This window comes from Maylandia zebra, linkage group LG20 (genome assembly GCF_041146795.1).
Source record: "Maylandia zebra isolate NMK-2024a linkage group LG20, Mzebra_GT3a, whole genome shotgun sequence".
NCBI classification, from domain to species: Eukaryota; Metazoa; Chordata; class Actinopteri; order Cichliformes; family Cichlidae; genus Maylandia; species Maylandia zebra.
In genome coordinates, this window is record NC_135186.1 from 12,627,697 (window position 1) to 12,641,797 (window position 14,101).

General features: G+C 40.2%; 1 protein-coding gene across 2 annotated transcripts in view; it reads left to right on the forward strand.

Moving 5' to 3' along the window:
* The window catches only part of chchd6a (coiled-coil-helix-coiled-coil-helix domain containing 6a), a 74,346-nt gene that overhangs the window by 38,003 nt on the left and 22,242 nt on the right, over nucleotides 1-14,101 (forward strand). For both annotated transcript variants that reach the window (XM_004570019.3, XM_076878241.1), the window contains one exon: nucleotides 2,437-2,507. In XM_004570019.3, the coding sequence (XP_004570076.1) occupies nucleotides 2,437-2,507 (71 nt within the window). The remainder of the gene's footprint in view (nucleotides 1-2,436; nucleotides 2,508-14,101) is intronic.

Sequence of the window (14,101 nt, forward strand, 5' to 3'; positions counted from 1 at the left end):
TGGTCCGGGAGTCCGAGACATTCTTTCCCAGCCTCACATGCTGCTTCCTGTCCGTCAGGAAGTCAGTGATCCACCGGCAGATGGGATCAGGCACATTCATCTGGGAAAGCTTGCCTTGGAGATGGTCTGGAAGGATGGTATTGAAGGCAGAGCTGAAGTCCACAAACAGGATCCTGGCGTAGGTTCCTGGGGAGTCCAGATGCTGCAGGATGAAGTGTAGGGCCATGTTGATGGCGTCATCTACAGACCTGTTGGCTCTGTATGCAAACTGCAGGGGGTCCAGGAGGGGAGCCGTGAGGGTCTTGAGAAAGGAGAGAACCAGGCGCTCAAAAGACTTCATGACCACAGATGTCAGAGCTACGGGTCTGTAGTCATTTAGTCCAGTGATCCTAGGTTTCTTGGGGACAGGGATTATGTTCTGAATAGTGCAACCAGTGTTTGAGAATTTTGCTTTCAACTTAAGCAAAATTGGTGGATTGCTTTGCAGCTAGTGTCATGTCATCACGTCATCTTGGCAAGCACAGTTAAACAGTATGTTTGAGTTAATCACCGATGATAATGAAGGAATGATGAATGGTGGAAAGCAACTCCAATATTATGCTTAATCTGTGGAAGGAGGGGAAAACACATGTTTGGAAGAAAAAATGGAGTGGAGGAAGGATGGTAATGAGAAGGAAGGAGAATGATGACGGTTAAGCAGTGGTGTAAGAAAAAAGAAAAGCAGGTGCTGGAAAATAACTCCCTTTATACCATGGTCCAGGTGAATACTTGATTTTTGCTGCAGGGTGTCTTTTGACAACAGGGACACAAATGATTACAATTTCTTACAGCGCAACACAATGCTAACATCAGATTAGTTACAAAAATGAGAGACTTTGAACTGATCCTCAGAAATCGTTAGCTGTCCACAGCTACTTTATGCTGAATGGGGAAAATCTCTCCTGTAGTTCATTAAATCCTTGCAGCCATCTGACGCAGCAGTACGGATATATTGATAAACCTGCTGCCTGTGATTCAAGATGCTACACTGAAACCCATGTCTACTATGCCAGGCCAACAACGCTGTGTTTCTTGCTTCAGTCACAAGAAGTGCCATTGATTGCTTTGAAATAAACATGTTTCTGTACACTTCAAATAGATATTTTTACCCATGTATGCTGAAGATAGTGATAGATATACTTGAATTTTATTGAAGTTTTTTTAGAGGCGCTCATACTCGCTGATGATAAACTGATGAGGTACATTTTATTAGCAGCAGCTGATTGCTTCTTACCCTCTTAATTCCTGTGGTTATTCCTATAGTTTTTCACATGACTGTATGATCATGCTGAGCCCAACTCTGTACTAAATAAATGTCAGGCCAAAATATTTCTCCCCTCTTTATTTCCTGCTACTTACCTTCATGCCTTCTGCTGCTTCTCTTTCTTTATTCTTGTCTTACCTTCTTTCTTGCCTTTTCTCGATTTCTTCCCTTCCATGCTTCCTTCCAAAGCTGGTACAGCTTGCTGGGTAAATATTTGTGGGGGATACAGGGTGCTGGAAGGCCTAAGCTGGGAGGATCAGCAGAGGAGAGGCTGCAGTTGTTGTGGATTAGCTGCTTGTTTTGTTATAATACCACTGTCTGCTTGCCTGGGTTTTGGTACTCACCAGGCAAGCTGCGAAATCAGAAATCACGATTTCTTGAAAAATGTATGAGTAATGCAGCTCATCACTGCTAGGCTTTAGTTCCGCTTAAAGAGGCTGGAATCACAAAAAATAGGTCCTGTATGTGAAGGTAATGCTATCTAATGGAAGTCAGACTCCTAAGTTTGAACTTGGAAGGAAAATCTGGGAAGTTATAAAGATGAGGTTTGAGGGGAAAAAAAAGGGTCCTAAATCATTGATGGACAAATGACGATCAGAAATGTTATTATTCAGTCAGATATGGGCACAGTCTGAAGTGAGAACCAATTTAATATGACTTAGGAACAGAGCGGCTATTTTAATGAAATAGCAAAGCTTAAATTTGGGAAAATTGTGATACATAGTTGTTTGTTGTGTCTATGCTCGCAGTGCAGCAAAAAATCAGATATGCTGCTTATAATATAGTTGAGCCTGTTGGCTTAGCTTAGCACAAACACTTGCTTTTATCTTCATGCTAAGCTTTCGAGTCCTTCATATTGCTTAATAGTGTTTCTTTTAAAGTCAAACATATACTTTCTAAATAATACATTATACATCTCTTTCTGCATTTGCCAGATCTTAGTTATCAGAGGGCACAGTTACAGAAAGGTATCTTGAACGGTCCCAGGGATGTATATATCAGCACTTTATAAGCCCTACTTACAATACTACAGTCACAAAGGCACACAAATACACACATTAACGCTGCAAAATCACACGTTTTACTAATGCTGTTTTTTTCCCTGTTGTTGTTTTTGGTGTGCGTGTCTTTAGAATTTGGAAAGGTATCAACAAAGCAAAGAACAGTTCCACCAAGCTGCCTCCAAGACGGAAGAAAATGTCAGGTGAGACGCACAAGCACTCGCACACCCGCACATCTTATACAGTTACCCTAACCGCGACCTGATTTAAACCCTCGCGCTAAGGCCGAGGCTCATTCTCTGCTCTCTGGTGTCGGAAAATGAAGACCTGTTAAAATGCACACAGACACACGTTTATCTGGAGTCCAAAAATGAGGAGATATGATTCCTGGAGCCTCACACACCCACCCATCCCCACACTCATACACACTGTGACTCACACTTATCCATGCACACAGTTGAGTAATTAATGGCAATAGATTGTAATATTTTTTTCTTATTGTTTAACCAGTTGCATTCTTACCCTAGAGCAAACTGAAAATGTGATAAATGTTTTAATTGGCTGCTTTGATTAAGCTGCATCTAACAATACCTTATTTCCTCATCTTCACTTCTCATAGTGGACTTTTAATGAACCGCAGCTGGGAAAAGGTAGTTAATTGTTGCTGCTGAAATCAGTTTTTCTTTTTTCACTTTTTTAAGGGGGGGGGGTCATCTCAGGTTCCATTTGCATTAGAAGCCAGAAGTGAGTTTGCTGTTAAAGGCCGAATGAAGAACTGGATTCCAAAACCAGGAGATGCTAACAAGTATCACACAGCAGAGATTCTTCCTTGGGCCACGTTAACATCTAATGCCGTAGGACGACAATATGTCATGCCTGTAATGACCCTCAGAGGAGGACAAGTTCAAGGCCCCGATGGACAGACGGCAGTGGTTGTGGGAGGAGTAGCTGATGTTGAATACACCAGAGCACCACGGGTGTTTCATAATGAAGGGCCTATGACAGTTAAATGTCAGTCCCTGAATGGGGAAGGGAAAGAGATAACATCAGCCGCAGAGGAAGGCTTGCCTTTGCCTTCTTGTTCACATGAAGGAGGAGACAGGCCGAAAGCCGAAGCATCAAGAGAAAGCCTGCCAGACCAGACTGGAGAAGCGAATTGGACCCCAACAAACGAGGAAATGATTTCACCGGTGGAAAGGATGGCACAACCGGCTTTCATCGGACTGCCAACACCAGCAAGAGAAGAGCAGGCCCAAACCAGGTCAGAACACTCCAAAGCAATGGCCAAGTCAGACACATGGGCAGGAGAAGTATTCGGACGAATGCTTGAAGCCCCGCAAGGGCTATTGTCTACCAGTACAGCTAACTGGTAGTTCAAAGTTCAGATTCACTGAACAGCAATTTTTATTAACAAAGCAGGAAAAAACAAAGAAATTCAGGGAGCAACTGTGACAAACACAGGACCAGAAAGAAACTGGGCCCAGTCGGTCTGATGGCCACAGAACATGGGAACTAAATGAGGACGTTGAGCACCGTGAAGCAGGACAGCCATTGGTCAACTCACTGACAGAAGATGCTTTAACAAAACTCAAAAACTGAACATCTTGGGTGTACAAACATATTCTGCAGTGCTCAGTTCAGACCCAGGATATTAGTCCACTTGGGAACTATATTAGGAAACTTCCTGCCCTGTTCAGCCATCTGAAAACAGCATTATTACCTATATAATAATTAAAAAATTTAAAAAAAAAAGGACAATTGTTTGTTATACATGCCTGTCAGAATAGTTCACAAATCTCTCTTTAAAAAAAACAAAAAACAAATCCAAACATCCTTTCCCTTAGAAATAAAAGAATTGGCTGTATCCTACCTGTGTAATCTTTTATTCCTGCTCCAAGCATTATTTAACAAGCTTGCTTGGAGGGGTTTTGTCTAAATCTTGTTGAACTTATTGTTCACCGTGTTATTTTAGATTATGGGGGGTTATCTGCTGTTAGTTCCAAAATCTTTTAACCTTGGCTTTACATATGTGTTGAGTGGAGGTGAGTAAACACAACAGGAAGGCTTTGCACAAGCTCGATTTGTATTTTGGAAGCTATCAACTTGAACTAGCTATCAACTGCAGGAGCTCATGTACACTGACGGTGGGTTATTTTTTTTCTGTCAGAACAGGTGCTTTATCTACCTGATGTGTGTGTGGTTGTACCCAAAAAGGGACAAATACTGTATTCAGACCACATAAATTATCTGTAACAATGAGGAAAATGTATTTATTCACTTTATCTTGACTAAACAGTATTGTTTAAAAGCACCCAAAGAAACTAACAGGCAACAGTTGTGTAATGTTTATGAAAATCTTACCCTAACACAAAATTGAAAATTTGTACTAGTGTACTGCTTTATACCCATCGATAGTCTGATTTAACTGACATAGGAAGACTGTGCAGAAATCCTCCAACAGTGGAATTGAGAGAAACGTCTTTTATATTTTATATTAAACTTCAGGCAGACCTTAGTTTTTAAAACTATCCGAGGGAAGTTTCTGAGTGCTGAGCAGTAGAACAAAGCTACTGTAAAATAAGATGTGGGTGACTCGTAAACCGCCCAAGCTCCACTGTCCGTGTTATTCTGTGCTTTGTATAAGCACGTGTTTATGCCTGCTGGTATGTGTGGGATGTGTTTAATCCACAGTTTAATCCTTGGCTTTGGCTGGCAGCACTCTGGGGCTTGAGGAAGCCAAAGAGCACAGGGCCAATGTGTCACCATGCTGTGCGCGCGTCTCTGTGTGTGTGTGTGTGTGTGTGTGTGTGTGTGTGTGAGAAAGGAAAAAGAAGATGAAGAGAGTAAGAAATTCTGCAACCTGTAGCACTCTAAAATGTCAAACTCAATGGAGCATAATAGAGCAGCCTCAGTAACTTTCCTATCATTCCTTGCCTTTCATTGCTTTGCCTTCTTTGTCCAACTCTTCAGGCCTGCCAATTACAAATTACTTTTCCCCTTTATTTTCTAGAAGTTCACTGCATTCCAGATTTCTTAACCAGATTCAGACATTTTTATGTAATGAGAAAGATTTTTCAAGCATAGTTCACATTTTGATTATAGCATACCATTTCATCTACTAGTACTTATCACAGGTACCTACAGTTCAAGTAGCCAGCAATTGTTAAGTACTGTAAATCAGAAAAACATACAACACTTGCAAGTCTGTACATACGTATTTTAACCAGGTTATTTCCACTTTTCATTCCACTATTGTTTCATGACAGTCCAGACAAATTGGAATTCCCGCAGAAATCAGGGGTTGACACGGAGATACATGGTGTGTATAAAGAGATGGATCCAGACAACAGAGACTGATGGAGAAAAAAGCCTACTTCTGTGAGCGCACTGGTGTTTCACAGAGACGTGGCTACAGGAATTACCCCAGATTGCATTGTTATCATTGACATCTGTCAGACAGTTCAGTGTACATGGTACACCAGGGAGGGGCAAAGAAAGAGGCAGAAGGTCTGCAGCCTTTATTAATAACACATTGCGGTACCTTGGGCAGATTCCTGTGAAGGACTGTTTGTTTAGCCCAGATGTTTAAGTTTATCTGCCTGCGCCTAACACACAAAGAGAACTATCATGTACTGTCTTGCTGTTGTCTGTCCTTCCACTAACCAGGCAACCACATATGTCATGTTGATACAAATTACTATATATATGGTTCGTACATTTGATGAAAGACCTCTATTATGCTTTTACTGTTAGAAGTTTTGTCCAAATACAGTTTCAGTAGTTGGTGAAATGGGCTGTGATGTTGATATCTGTAGTAGGACGTAGGCTTGTGTGGTAGTTTATCAGTCAAATTGTCACAAAATAAGCAAATGTTATAAAAATAAGCTGTTAATTATTGCCAAACCCGTCCCCGAGGCCCCCAGCCTCCCACTTTCCCCCTTTTCATGTTCCTACGTGTTGGTTAACAGTGTTGCACAATTTTTGCAGTTTGCTTTGAAGAGCCATCAGTTTCACAAGCCTAAAACTGAAGTGCTGGCAGGTTATTTACTCTCCTAGAGTGGGATTACAGACAGTAAGAGCTAAGGTAGGGTCTTGTTAGAAGAGTCAGTCAATGGCTCTCAATCTAAAACAGATTTCTGCAGTAGTTCAGAGCAGCTCAGTTTTATGAATAGTGCACCACATGTGGCCTCTCTGTTTTCCAGCTGCCACAAAAAAATATATAAATGTTTAAATAAATGATGTCTCATATCGATGTCCTGTGGCTGTAGATGTTTCATAAACAACATTGTTGTTCTGAAACAAAGAGATTGATGTAGTTTCTGATATTCACTTAGCAAATATAAAACTCTTCTTCTAAATTGACAGGTTTTTCACACGTTGGCAGTAGAATTGGAGTGAAAGAGGCATTGTGATGACAACGGCCTCCTCTTCAGAGTAGTCGAATGGGAGTGAAATGGAGACAGGCAAGATATACTGTATACTCACATCAGATCACTCGGGTCAATAATCCAAGGTGTTTTAACAAGGCCAGCTGTCTGTTACAGTGGCAGTCCAACTAGTCTTAATAGCCACCCTTTGTCAGATTCTTCCAACATGTGTCAGAACGTACCAGTCAACAGAGATCACTCAGTCATAAAGCCGACGAGTTGAGTCCAGATAGATAAGCAACCTAGTTTGAAGTTGTTGCTGTGCTGTAAGAGAAAAGCCAATCAAATACAAGTCTGGATTGCAAACAGATTTATAGCAACCTGAATTTGAATAGAAATGCTGTCAAATAAAGTTATGAAGATTAGGTGTAAGATTGGGTGTACAAATCGGCTCCGCATCAGCTACAGATGGATCCGCACCCTACATATAAGCTTTTTGTATATTCTTGTTTTCTCTATCTTAGATACCTTAAACAACCTTTAGGCAGCTGCCTGCTGCAGACTGTATTTGTGATCAGCAAATTATTGGTTAGTTTCGACATTAGTTAGGGTGCAGCTGAAATGGAGCTGCAATGGAAAATCATATCACCTGTTACTTTCAGTATTTCCCGATAGCAGAATCTTTTTTGCTGCAGTCTGAATTTTAACAGATTTGTCCTTCACACAGATCCACAGTTTTCTACCGCCTGTGATCGAAAAACTAAATTCACTACTATGTCCCACAACAAGCAGGCAATGACTGTACACCCAGCTATAATCTTTGTTTCTTTGGATATTTGTGCAGTTCACTCTGGTATAGCAGACTGGGTTCACATTCGTGCATGAATGGATTTGAGAAGTTGCCGTTTCCAGTGAAGAATGAGAAATGATGTTGTTCAGTAGATTGTTTATTTATTTTTTGCCCTGTTTCCTTTGGAGTATAATGTTTAACAAAACAACAAAATAGTATTAAAATGAGATGTTTATTAGTTTAAGTACAACTTAAAATTGGTGATTAAAAAAATAGGATGACAGTTTACAAAAACAAGAACAGGCATAAACGAATTATTACACAATATATGGTTTTTATTTTAAAACTAGAAGATAGCTGGGCCCGAGTGGGAGCATTCATCTTTATTTCTATTATGCACGTTTTCCAGATGGACACAGACGGATTCTTTACAGTATACATTTTTATGGAAATCTTTTGCATTACAGTCATCAGAGCCACTGTGGAAGGCTAAGTGAAATGATGTGTGCAGCATTGTTAAAGGACTGACAAAAGTGAGAGGGAGTCCTTTGTCTCTCGCAAACACGGAAGTTAAAGTGAAGTCTGAGCACTACTATATAGTGGACCCGCTCTTCTGGGTTACGGTTGTGATGGAATAGGAGAGATGGGAGAGGATGAGTGAAGGAGTGTAGAGAAACAAGATAGGGGGGGAAGAGCATATGTGCCCTGAGTCAATTGAAAAGCTGTCAGGGAGCAGGTGCCTACAAGCTACAAGCTAGAGATAAGAGGCAACCCTTTCTCTGTAGCTGTTTTCCTCTTCACCTGTCCTGCCCTATCTCTTTTTCTTATTATCGTCTTTTTTTCCACCACCACATCAGTATTAATCAAACCACTAACATAAGAGTAGTCGGAGTGATTCAGAACCTCCAGTGTACCAAAATGTCATTACCTGATAACTTGTTTACCTTCTGTTGTTGCTGTCATAGGAGAACTTCTCTGATGTTAGCACGTTTCCCTTATTGGGAGACAGAGTTTTGATTCTGGTTCAAAGCTAATTAGACTTTAGTTTTTAAGATTAGACTGCTGTAGAGCTCTTGGTCAACACATTGCCTCCTTTGTTTACAGGAGCACATATTAGATCGGCCGTTAATTTATGGACTTGTTTTGCTTTTTCACCGTTTGCTGTTGGACCCAGGAGTTTGAGGTTTTGAGTTCATTATGCTTTTTGATTTATGTTTCAGTTTTTCTTTCTTTTAGAATTTTGGTCAGTATTTATTTTACTATTAATAGAGTTTCTGTTTTGTTTTGGTTTTTTTACTTGGGTTTACACATCTTGGTTATCTTAAGTTTGTATATATTCTCTATGGTTTATTTTTTAGTCTTGCTAATAGTCTTACATTAAGTCAGTGATGACTTCAGGTTTATAGTTATTTCCCCTTTTGTGTTTCCATTCTGTTCCTTCCATCAGTCTCATCCCTCTCTTCTCTTTTGTCTTCTCCTGTGTCAAGCTTGTTTAGATCTTTTATGTTGGTAACTGTTGTTCCCTGTGCATGTGTGATTTTCACCCTCCCTCCCACCGTCTCGTTATGTTAATTATCTTAAGCTTTGTTCCCCACCTGTCTCCTCTTCCCTCATTAGCTCTTGTATATTTTGCCAGTCTTCCTTTGTCCTGTGTTGCGTTGTTGCTTGCATGCGTTCCTCTGCCTCTGCTTTGCCTTTCTTTCCTCAGGTATGTTCTGGAAGTTTGGATTCCTTGGCTTGGTGCCCTGTTAGCTTTTAAAAATTGGGCTTTGTGAGTTTCCTGGACCAAGAAACATTAAAGGTTTTTTCAAGTTTATTTACATCTTGAGAGTGCTGCGTTTGGCTCCATACGTTTTTGTCTTTTTCACAACATTTCATCACACCATCACCACCTTGGTATTTTGATTGGTTTACGGAGCCTGACAGGAAAAAGCAGGACTGCACAAGTTGTCTATCACATGGTTGCAGTGCCCTAAAACAAACCCTGCCTTGTTTTTAAATTTATGGAAAGAAAAGAGAGCAAAACATTGTTATTCATGTGACAAAGACATTATTTTTAATGGTTTTTTGTGACATCACATCGCATACCACTGCCACAATGAGAAGTAAAGTTTGATTTTTTCTAATAAGAAAAAAATCAAATTATAGCAACATTATAGCATTGTTTGGATTTTCTTTTGTTTACATAAATTATTATGATTTTTTTAGCACTATATACAAAAATAGCTGACAAAACCTCCAGGTCAGTGCCTGTGATGCTGTCAAATAAAGCAGCCTTTATTCCAATTAATTTAAAAAATGCATTTATTGTAATTTAATTCTGAAATATAGCTCATGTTAAGAGCATGATTGTAGTTGGAGGCTATTACTGGAATAACAAAGCAATGTGTCTGCTCACACACGAGGTATTCCAGACTTCCTACACTACGTCACAGCATTTGATTCTCTCCGCTTTTGTTTTTTTTCTCTCTCCTCGGGTGCTTATTTGTATGAGATGTTAACACGATTTTCTAATTACTTGCCTGAAACACATTAGAGATACCAGCCCTTTGTAGTTGACAGGATAGAAATAAAATGGTGTATAGGACAAACAGTGCCTCATATGTATAGCCAAAGCCATTAAGGAAAAACACAAAAACATCACTCTTAACTCTGAGAGAAGCGCGGTTTCGAGGCGATAAAAGCATCTTCCTTATCAGTCTCGTAGCTTTCCCGGAGGCTTTTGTAGTCACTGGTGTGTTTTCGTGTCTCTTCCGTTTTCCAATTTCTCACCCTTTCATTTCTCTCCCTCTCTTTGTCTTGGTAAGCTGCGTGGTCCAGAAGTCTGAGGCCTCTGTGTTCTGCCCGCCTCCGCCTTCGCTGCCGGAGATTAAAAATAATGGGCAGCACCATTAATTAAGCGACTAATCTTACTGTTTATGTTTTGTTATATTTACTGCTCACAGATGCGTGGAGTACCCCACCACACCACCACCTCCAAAAAAATGTAAAAATTGCTATTTCCACTCGCATTTAGAGTGCTTCTGCAGCACGCACACACGAAAATGAACAACAACAACCCCATACATGGCTCAGCGGGCTGTCAGAGATGCCACTTTACCTCATTCCAGCTAAAAAAAAAAAAAGAAGAAGAAAGAAGTCCCACCACTCCCCACCCCGCTCACTCTCCTCCTCTTATTTATTTATTTTCGTAAGCGGCTCAGTTAATATTGTTGATTTAAGACCTCACCTTCAATTTGGTGTAGCATGTGGACAGAGCTTTAGCTTTTGCTGCAGCTGAACCAATTTTCTGCTTCAAGCGCCTTTAATAAACCACGTAGCGCTATCAGGAGGCTTTGGCTTCCCTGATGAAGGCCATTTATTTCAAATTAAAGGAGAGTTCCTTATCTTTGGCGGCCTCAAACGGAGGGGGAGATAAAGATGGCACACTTTGGTGTTGTACTCTCTGTGTTGTTAATGGTGGGACCAAAAAGAAAAAAAAAGAGGAGGAGGGCGGGCGAGGGAGAGAAAAAAGTAAGAAAGAAGACAGAGTTGGAGGGAAGGCGAAAAGTGGAAGAAGAGCGATTAATCAGGAGATATAAACCATTGGAGGTTGTTTGGGGGGAACCGAGTAATCTGATAGGCTGTCATCTTCTTCAAATGGGCTTCTAAAAGAGAGCCAATTGATGCTTCATTCCATCCATCATTCTATCTCACTTTCTGTTTTTTCCTCTTCATCTCTGTTCGTTTTCCTCTTTAACCTCGATCACCTGCGCTCAGATAAACTCCGTTGCCGCATCCATGATATTTTTCCTGATGATAAAGTGTTTGCGTGGATATGGATATGCTGTAATTGAAACGATGGGGTCAGCTTCTCTTCATGAGTCAAAGTCTAAAAGAGTCTTTAATTTGGCTTTCAATTAAATCCGGTGTTAAACGCTCCTCGTGGAGAAAGCGAGCAGGGACACAGTGCGGAGATCGACGTGTTGGCATGTAGCGAAGCGCGTGCATGCACGGCGCCCTTTGATGTTTACAGCAGACGTGTGCGCACGTGCCAGTCTATACCTGCGTGGGTGTACATAACTCTCTTGTCTCTGCTTCAATCAGTCAGAATCCATTACCGCGAGGCGCCCAGGCAGCAAGCCTGTCGTAGTTAACAATCACACAGATAGACAGGTAAAGACAAATTATAATACAGCCCACATATCAAATTAAACACGGCTAATTCAATCTCTCAAAGCACACTTTTCTGCTGTATTTGATCAGAATGATCCTGCCCACTCAATTAAGTACGATTTAGCGCTAATTGTACGATTCGCAGTGAAGCACGTACCATACACCCCATAGGTTGTTCAAACAGGTTGGCACGTCTAGGTGTGAATTGTTTTTTATCTTCACTCCCATTTTTTTCTACTTTTTCTTAAAAGAGTTTCTTTTGTTCTGATCTGAGACAAAATAAAATTAAAAAGACAGCTTTAACCCAGAACTTGAACTTGAACACAGCTGTAAAACAAGTGTTCAAAATTAAACAACACAGTTTGTTGTTTGGTATTGTTACAGGTATAGACAGGTGACACAATTGAAATTGGTAAAGATGTTTATAAAGTATTTTAGGCCTAAGGTGAAAAACTGTGGAGAGTCGGGAGAAGTACTTTTAAGAAGACTTAAGAACTTCTAAAGCAACGAGAAAGCCGTGGAAAGTGTAGTTGTGCCGGAGCACTGAAAGCACCATCAACTGCTTTCCCCCCCTCTAAGTGAGGAAATGGCATATTTGTGATTTGCATAGTACAGTTATTTCTCATCCTCCATCCTTTCAGTGTCTGTCATGCAAAAGGTCCAGTACAACAAAACAGCTGCTGCAAAGCTGTTTGATTCACATCAGTTTATGAAGTGGGTAAGATGTAAACGTCCCAATTTAAAGAGTGAGTTTATTTTTTAAACCTCCTATAACACAACTGAGATTAAAGTTGGACACACTGCTAACTTCATGCGGTCTTAATTGTTAATGGTGTAACCATAGTTGATCAGCTTTACGAGATGAGTCCCTAAAAAATGATAAAGCTTACCTGATTGTTGTGTGTGTAAGGTCGGGGGGCGGGTTCATTCCACTGCAGGGCAACCTGCCACTGCATGTGGCAAATTTGAACTTGAACTTGATTTAATCACCCTTCACGGGAAAAAAAAATTTTTTTGGCGTGTCCAGCCAGCTTTCAGTGCAGCTAATGTTGTTAAGACTGCTCAGTCCTGTTCTCTCCTCCACATTCAGAGGAAATAAGAAGAGAATATGAAAGCTTCTAATTGCTTGTGGGATCCTTCTGCAGATGGAAGTTTGTGATAGACCAGAGTCCTCGCTGCTGCACTGGTGCATTTCCCCACTTTTCACCAAATATGTCAGTGATGTGATCATTTTTGTTACTGCTACCAAGAAGGTTATGTTTTTGGTAGTGTTTGCATATGTGCGTGTTGTCATTCTGTCTGTAAACACAATAGCTTTGCGAGGGTGTAGAGTGGGCTCATGTTAACAATTCATTAAAATTTGGCTCACCTTCACTAACGGCTTCAATGTCATCTTAATGATTTATCGGCCTAAATTTGACGAAAAGATGCGTAACTTGGAAACTTTATTTTCAACATACAGAAAGTATAATATAAATATTTAAAATAACATGTCACACTTGACCTCTGACCTCGCTTTTACATTTAAGGATACCTTTCTTTAAAGTTGTCCCCCAAATATATTATATCTTTAAAGAAAGTATTAACTTATTAGCTTCATGTCCAGTTATTTACAATTCAGTGCCTATTATCCATGACCTACTCTTACATAACGTTTATATACAAAGTACAACACCGTTGCCTTTAAAGTAAATACTCGGAGGGCTTCTTGTTTCTGCTGCTACATCAGGAAGTGAGCACATCTCTAATGAGACTGATCACAAAGCCTGAGTGATCTAACCTGCAGTGTTTCATTAGTTTACTGTCACTTAGTTTTCCTGCTCGTTCTCTGCTGCTTCAGAAACTGGTAGCAGTCTTAAAGATCCTCTTCCCCTCTATTAACAGTTATTCATCATCAATGATCTCTTTAAGGATGCCAGGATGCTTTGTAGATGACCTTTATCTTTACAGGGATTTGTCTAATGGAAAAGTTCAGACAAAGTTCTTCGGACAGCTTGCTGTTGTTTAAAAGAATAATTTCAGCATTTAGAAATGCACTTTGCTAATAAAAGCTTTTTAAATAAGGTCCCCAAGAGTACTTGGAGGCCCTTTTTTATTTGTCTGGTACAAATGTTTCCTTTGACTCCTGATTATAATTTTGTGATCTAAGCACAAAATCACTGCGACCTCCCGAAACACAGTTTTGGCCATAACTAGGAAATTCTCATTAAGCAATTATGACAAAATTTCACACAGCATATGTTTTGATGCCAGACTATGATGTGCATACCACATTTTGAATGTAATGTTCTCCAAAAAGGCTCTTTGTGTCAGTATTTAAAACTGTAATCAAAAAACCACATTTCTGAAATGTTTCAATGAATGAATTCCATGAACAAAGTGAGCTGATGAAGTTGTTTTGTTTAGTCACTCTAGTTGACTCTGTCTTGTCTGTCTGTGCAAGCTTCTGCTTTTTGCCTTCCTTTGTTTACAGGCTAGTGTCTGT